Below are 7,744 nucleotides of genomic sequence, written 5' to 3' on the forward strand. Positions count from 1 at the left end.
ATTCAATAACCAAATTAAATACAGCTTTTTTCAAAAACTCAGATAAAACAGAAGCTAGAGGACACAGTAAAGACATAATAGGACATGCGGTGACAAATATAAAAAATAGACATTTGTTTCTTCTTCTGTACATACATACATGGACACATATAAATATATAGAGAAGTAAAAAAGGGTGTATTTTAAAATATAAAGGTCAAATTTTACAGTTACATTCCATAATAACAAAACATGAGACATGGCACGATATTCAAGTGAGTTTGTCTTTTTCCACAGACGCTGTACAATATTGTATACTTACATCAGATCACACCTCGGTTGTTTTTTCTCCAAGTCTGTTCACGCCATTGTAAACATTACAAATGAAGAAAATGATACATCTTTTTGTTGATGGATTTTCAGTTTGAAAACACTCAGACTGTAATAACAGCTACACAATCTGCTCTTCGAGCTCCTGCTTTGATGCCTTTAAGTAGCGTCACATTTTCAGTGCTGCATTTTTTTTTTTATCTTGTCTCTGTGAGTCCCTCAGCACTGAGTGGCAAACAGGAAATTTGGTCAAATAAACAAGACAAGCTTTACAGTATAAAAAAGACCCCATCAAGATACAGTTTTAGGTTGGCACAAACAACAAGAATGCACCAGAATGTGTTGAAAAGTTCCTCCACAGAAGTGAACACACTTTACGTCCCATCCTAGTTCTGTCTGACGTCCTGCAGCAGTTTGTTGATCTCATGAGCGAGTTCACTCGTGTCTATGCCGGGCTCATGGCGACTCTCGCTGCGTTTCCCACTCTGGTGACCCTGATGGAAGACACCATCGAAATCGTCTTCCTCGTAATTTTCTGGGATTTCTTCCATGGCTGGGAGCCATTTCAGGTGAGGTGGCTGTCCATTGGTGGAGTTGGGTGTGGAGGTCGATGATGAGGGCGTAGAGGAGGAGGAAACATGGTTGGTCCCCACAGACCCACTTGCTGGATTTAGATAATGGGTACTGGCAGCCCAGGCAGCAACACCTGGGGGGTAAGCAGGACCTTTACCACCTGGCAACAAACCTCGCCGGCTGTCCTGAGGAATGGCGTTGTTACTATGGTTACCAGCAACATTACCACCACGACTGCTTCCTCTCTCAGTAGCTGATGAAGATGATGGTGGGCTTGTGTCAGTGCACTCAGTGTAGGAGTCCATGTTAGGGGGCAGGAGACGCTGGAACACAGAATTCATCTCTGTGAGAAGGGAACCGGCCCCACCCCCAGCGGCACACACATCGCCTCCATCTCCAGCACCCAGCTCTTCATTTCCTGACTCTTTGCCAAAAGTAGAAAAGCTCTTACGCTGCTCTGAGTCCACTGAGGACTGGTCATCTTCGAGCTGAGGTGGCTGCGAGGACTCCTCCCCAGGGATGTACATGTTGTTGCGGTAGTCAGCGGAGGAAGTGGGGGAGGGGATCGGAGGCATCCAGCACTGGTCAGAGTGTCCCAAGATGCGACATTCCTCTGTGCACAGTCTCATAGCTGGAGCCAAAACAAACAAACAAAAGAAAAAATATAAGAACAATAAATAAATCACAGTCAATCCAGACTTTGTGGAGAGTGCGTGGAAAGTTTGTGGCATTTGACATTTTGTGATTTGACTGCAAACTAACTCAGATAAAGATTATTTTTATGACGTCCAAATGAAGCCATGTATAAAAATATGACAAAGAAACAGAATGGATGCATGCACATTTGTCATATGCTCCCTCCCTATGACATACCATGCAGATGTTCACATCATAACTGACTGCTCTGTCAGATTTCTCCACAACCCCCATTAATAAGGCAAAGGTAGGGGTGCAATGTTAAGTAAGTTTATTATATACAGCATGAACAGCCGTATTTGTCCATCTAAAATGAAAACTGTAAACCAATTAAGTCTACTTATGAAAAAACAATGGTAATCCTGCCTGTCGGGCCATTATCTTTTACCCCTCCTTATTTTAAATATTAGGATGGAAGATAGAAGGAAACAGGAGGGAAAACAGTTGCAGCACCTCAGAGTGTTTCTCAAAGGAAGAGAAAAGTAGATAAAGACTGCCTGTGTCCACAATCCATCCCCTTATCCATCTCAATAAAGATTAGGAATATAATAATGAGTACAGAGGAATGGTGAGATGTGGAGGAGCGCTCAAACAAGCAGGAGAAAGCAAGAGAGAGGCAGAGTTGCTAAGAGAGGGAGAGAATAACATCATTCTAAAAGCAATTACTTTGAATTCTCCTCAGTTCAGACATGAAAGCACACCACTGTCACTCACCAGGGGGAGAAAAAAAAAAAAAAAGGAGTGAAGGGAGGGGAAAAAACAGCACCCTGAGACGCATACCGATGAGTGACAGGCGACTCAGCTTGGCTCCGGGGAGGATTTTACAGACACGACTCTATCTTAGGGGCAGATAACGCACAGACACAACCACACACGCACAAACAGCCGAGCACACTGTAACCTCTCTCCGTGTGATAACGAGCGTGGAAATGAGGGTTGTTGGAAGAATGGGGCTGAGTACAATGGAGATTGTGTCGGCAACAGGGTGAATTTAGTGGCTGTAAAGGCAGGTGTACAGACGAATAATAGGCTTAGGTTGGACACTGTCCATGGTGCTGAAATTTGTCAGGCAGGCATTACAGTGGAGAGCTGGGTGTGGTCTGCATGGGACACCACTCAGGTCACTTCTGGTTTGTTAAAATCCATTTAGTTTATATCATGAGTATTAAACCACATTCGAAAGCACAGATTGATTACTTTTTCCTGAACATACACAGTGTGATTTTACCCACAGTGTAGAGGTGATAATTGAACTGATGTGGATGGTGTCAGGACTGTGAGGCAACTGATTGGTGCCAAGTCATACTAAGAAAAGGTGTAATACAGAATAAAAAGAAAAGTGTTCCTGTTGCAAAGTGCAGCTGCAAAAAAAAAAAAAAAAAAAAACTGTGACATGGAAAAAAAAAAAAAAACGTACCTGGGTGGAGTCGATGATGCATTTCGAGGTGCATCAGGTCAGAAAAGCCCTCCCCCAGCAGCAGCCTGTCCACAGGGGATTCCCGTCCCATTTCACAATCACTGTCTCCTGCCTCACTGTCCCCACGACCACTGTCCTTCAGGCTGAACTTGTCCATGTCCTGCAATGCATACCTGCGTGCACAAAGAAAACTGTTTGTAAACATTGGAATGCCTTCGGAAAACTGATGATGCAACTTAACGTTGTTTTGTTTTTCACATGAAAAGCTGGATGAATCAGTCTGCCTGCTGAGGAGCCTAAATCCATCATATCAGGCTTGAGGCTGCATCTGCAAATCTGTCAAATCACTGGACGAGGCTCTGGACATAAATTCTACATGCAGGTGAATCCCATCTATAAATCTATCTCAGCAGCCAAAAGGGGCATGAATAAATCTATCACTTAGAGATCACAAGGAGATATTATGATGAAAGTTTTGATGGATGCAGACTTTACAACCTGAGCCTGATTTTGACAAGAAGTACTATGAAAACCGATGTGACAATAATTAAAAGAAGCATTGTATACACTGAATGGTATCAGAAATGATAACAAATTGTATATGAAACAAACAACAACAACCAAAAAAAAAAACATTTATACACCATCAAACAATGTAAAGGAGCAACTGACAGATAATCTTCACAACAGGTTGTTGGGACATGAAGTACATAATGAGAAACCAGTGGCTTTAAAAAGTATCTAAAAGACAATCTGTTTAGGGGGAGAGGGGCTGGGGGGATAGGGGTAAATTACCTGTAGCTGCGGGAGTATTTGTTGCCACGGAAACTGGGTCTGGGCTGGTACTGGCCCTGATGGAGCATGGACAGAAGCTGTGAGACTTGCTACATCCAAAAATGACAAACAAACAAAAAATAAAACAAACAAAAAGAAAGAGAAAAGGGAGGGATAACAAAAAAAAACGGAGGGGAGCCGGAGGGGGGGTGGGGGGGGAGAACAAAAGACAACAAAGAAGACAAAATAATAGATGAGTAAACACAAAATGGATGATGGAGAGGCTACTAAAATGGGTGAGACAAAATGGATGACATTTAAACAAAAAAAAAGGGGACATAAGATGAGACGAGCCTAGATGAATATGGAAACGTGACTGAGGCTCGAGTCGTGACGATAATGGAGGTTACAGTGACGGGGTGTAAACAAGGTAAAGACAAAGACATCTGTAATCATCAACAGTTTTAATGAGAGTCACTTTGATCTAAGGGGCAGTGTTGATTAAGTCACTGTCACATTTTGGAGACGAGATAATTTGCTCAACTCGAGGCAGCTGTGTGTGGAGGAGGAAGAGGCTGCTGTGTGTTAGTTTAAGACACTGACAGAGAGACTTTAGGGCTGATGCATGTGAAATCTCAAAGATGCTGCTCTGTGTGTGAGTGTGTATGTGTGTTCTCACCTCCACAGGTGGAGTTGCATGTGCCAGTTCCAGGGCAAAGCTCTCTGGGATGTGATTGGAGGAGATGGTCACGAGGCTGTTCAAGGATTGGCGGCTGTGTTGGTTCTGCCTGCTCCCGATCTGGGCTCGATCCATTGGAGGCGTGGCTGAGGGCGATCGGTGGTGAGCTCTGATAGGGAGGGTACCATTCACTGTGGGAACCAGCGTGATGTCGCCTTTGTGGATTTGCCGTGAAGGCTTCTTGGGGTGATGCTGGTGGGTGGATTCAGCCACCCGGCAGTTGTACGAGTGCCTGTTGTCCTTTTTCTCCCGCTTACAATGAGTGGCAAACACCACCATGATGACCAGGAGCACGGCACAGATGACACCCAGGGAGATGATGATAATCAGGGACACGTCTAGAGAAGACTCGCCCTGGTCCATTAGCTGCACGTGGTTCTCCATGTTTTCAGAAAGGGTGATTTTCAGGACGGCCTTGGCACTCAGGCTTTCACTTCCCTGATCTCTGACCACCACAGTGAGCTCAACGTGATCACGGGGGAAGTTCTCCAGACTAGCGTTGGCATGGATCTCACAAGTTCTTGGGTCAATAAGGAAGAATCCTTCCTCGTTGCCACTGACGATGGAGCATACGAGCTCAGCATTGACCCCTGTGTCCCGGTCACTTGCTCTGACAACTGTTACTATCTGTCCAGCCTCTGTGAACTTTGATGCAGGAACATCTGCTGTAAAATTCCACAACTGGGGCACCACGATGACTGGCGGGTTGTCATTTTCATCCAGAACAGTCAGAATAACTGTAGCATTGCTAGTCAAAGCAGGTTCTCCTGCATCTTTGGCTTGTACAACAAACGAGATCTGACTCACATCTTCACGGTCAAATGTGCGCAGAGCATAGATGGCACCATTAGAGAGGTCAATGGTCACATACGTGGAGATGGAACTTCCATGGATGGAGTTCTCCAAGATGGAGTAGCTCACCTGTCCATTAGCATCCAGATCAGGATCAGTGGCCATGATGGACGTCAAATATGCTCCTGGGGCGTTGTTCTCTGATTTGAAGATCTCATATCGTCCCTTCTCAAAACGTGGTGGGTTGTCATTTTCATCCGTGACGTGCACAGTAAAATGTTTAACAGTGGAGAGACTGGGAGCTCCCCGGTCCTCTGCCACCACAGTCAGGCTGAACTCTGATCTTTTCTCTCTGTCCAAAGACACGTTGGTCAAAATCATGTAGTTGTTCTCGTATTTCTTCTGAAGTTTAAAATACCCCTGACCGTGAAGTTTACATTCTACTTCTCCATTCAGTCCCGAGTCCAAATCCTCCACCCTCACAAACGCTACAAACGTGTCAAGTGGAGATGACTCGGATATATAAGCTGCATCTCCATTCCCCTGGGTGGACATGAGATCGATGTTGATGTCTGGCTTGTTGTCATTCACATCGACCACTTTGACCAAGATCTTGCAGTGAGCAGGCATGGAGTTTGGACCCATGTCCTGAGCCTGCACATCAATGTCATAAGAGTTCAGTGTCTCATAGTCCACTCGCCTGACAAGGGTCAGGTGACCGCTGTCAGGATTAATTTTGAAGGTCTCCATGATTTTGGGAGAAACGTGGCTGCTGAAGGAATAGACGATTTTGGCGTTTGCGCCTTCATCCGCGTCTGTGGCGTTCAGGTCAATGAGCAGAGTGCCAACAGGTGAGTTTTCAGGCAGGTTGATCACATATGAGGACTTGTCAAAGACAGGGCTGTTGTCGTTTGAGTCTGCCACATTGATTTTGAGGAGGGTCGAACCTGTTCTCGGGGGAACGCCCCTGTCGGAGGCTGTGTACTGAAGTTCGTAACTGGAGCGCACCTCCCGATCCAGCTCCCTGAGCACCACCAGCTCCGCGTATTTAACCCCGTCACTTCTGGACTGAATGTCGATTTTGAAGAAGTTGCTGGGCTCTAGTGCGTACGTGTACAGCGAGTTCTCACCGACATCGGGGTCTGTGGCGCTGTCCAGGGGAATGCGCGCTCCCACCGCCGCGCTCTCGGAGATCTCGATGGGGATGACGGCGCGTGCGAACTGGGGCGCGTTGTCGTTGATGTCCAGCACTTCCACTTCGACGTGAAACAGCTGGAGATGCTCCGTGGGGAGAGTCAGCACGTCGAACTGAATGAAGCAGTTCAGATTCTTCTCACAGAGTTTCTCGCGGTCGATTTTGGTCCTGACGCTGATTTCTCCGTCCTGCTCGCGCACAGCAAGAAGATTCGAGTTCCCCCGTTGCATGGCTCTGAAGCGGAGGGACACTGAGCTGGGAAGTTTGGCCAAGACATCCGCGACATCGTCTTTTAAACGTGCAATGACCGTGCCAATCTTTTGCTCCTCGTAAATCTGATACTTCAGAGTCTTACCGGTGGCGTGCGGAGCCGCGAGCACCACAACACTCACAACTGCCAACATTCGTGTTGGACAGAGACCCGTCATTTTGTTTTCTGTCTGGATTCCCTTGAGACAAATAAAATAATAAATAGCTTCAGAACGAGTACAAGTCAGTCCAGTTTTAACTTCCTAAGCTCCGTCATACATCAGCTGAACACAGACAAAACTCCAAAAGAAAGAAGGAAAAAAAAAACAACGTTGGTTTTGCAGACGTCCCTTAAAAAACATGAAATTGGTTGTTTTTAATGTCCTCCTTTATGCGCGCGTCCAGTGTGAGGGAACTGGGAGCCGCTGGAACCAGTGCGCCTGCCTCCCTCTCCGCTCTGCGTCTGCCGTGCGCTCTGCTCCCTCTCTCCGTCTGTGTCTCTGCACACAGACTTGTCCAAAAGAACCCGCCTCAAAAATACTAGCTGTACATCAGCTCCAGCCTCCAACCCCCCCTTCAGCCCCCCCGCTAACTCCCCCACATGCCGGTAAAGACAAACGCTTCTTAAATAAAAAGCTGGGCTGGTGGCCCACTTGAAATCCGAACGAAAAGAAGACGGAGGCGTAACAGAGGGGGGGGGGGGGGGGGGGAGAAAGGGGGGGGGGGGGGGGGGGGTCACCCGGCAGTACGGGGGTGGGGGGAACAACCCCGCCTTGCGGGGTTCGTTCTTACAACTTTTCACAGTAACAACCTCGCAGGGGGGAGAAGACAACACCCAATCAGAGAACATTCAATCAAAGAGCGCGCCTTGTTTTCACCGAACTGTCCGTTTCAGACACGCAGGCACAAACACTTTAAATCCTCATTAAAGACTGTTTATTATTATTATTATTATTATTATTATTATTGTCAATGCTGTTACCAGATACATTTCAAACCC

The 7,744-nt window shown here is 46.4% G+C and overlaps 1 protein-coding gene across 1 annotated transcript; it reads right to left on the reverse strand.

Moving 5' to 3' along the window:
• Positions 1–189: 189 nt before the first annotated feature.
• On the reverse strand, positions 190–7,089 carry pcdh18a (protocadherin 18a). Its single transcript, XM_037690680.1, has 4 exons — positions 4,449–7,089; positions 3,791–3,846; positions 2,996–3,168; positions 190–1,513 (listed from the first exon to the last, which is right to left on the reverse strand). Exons 1-4 carry the CDS (start codon positions 6,921–6,923, stop codon positions 696–698), a joined length of 3,522 nt encoding a protein of 1,173 aa, XP_037546608.1. The 5' UTR covers positions 6,924–7,089; the 3' UTR covers positions 190–695.
• Between the last annotated feature and the right edge of the window lie 655 nt (positions 7,090–7,744).

This window comes from Nematolebias whitei, chromosome 16 (genome assembly GCF_014905685.2).
Source record: "Nematolebias whitei isolate Nwh7 chromosome 16, NemWhi1, whole genome shotgun sequence".
Lineage (NCBI taxonomy): Eukaryota > Metazoa > Chordata > Actinopteri > Cyprinodontiformes > Rivulidae > Nematolebias > Nematolebias whitei.

Bases quoted from the DNA above. Each gene is read 5' to 3' on its own strand.
- pcdh18a (XM_037690680.1), bottom strand. From the start codon at position 6,923: ATGACGGGTCTCTGTCCAACACGAATGTTGGCAGTTGTGAGTGTTGTG. The intron at 3,847-4,448 runs GTGAGAACACAC...ATGCTCCATCAG, and splicing joins ATGCAACTCCACCTGTGGAG to GGCCAGTACCAGCCCAGACC. The intron at 3,169-3,790 runs GTAATTTACCCC...TTGTGCACGCAG, and splicing joins AAATACTCCCGCAGCTACAG to GTATGCATTGCAGGACATGG.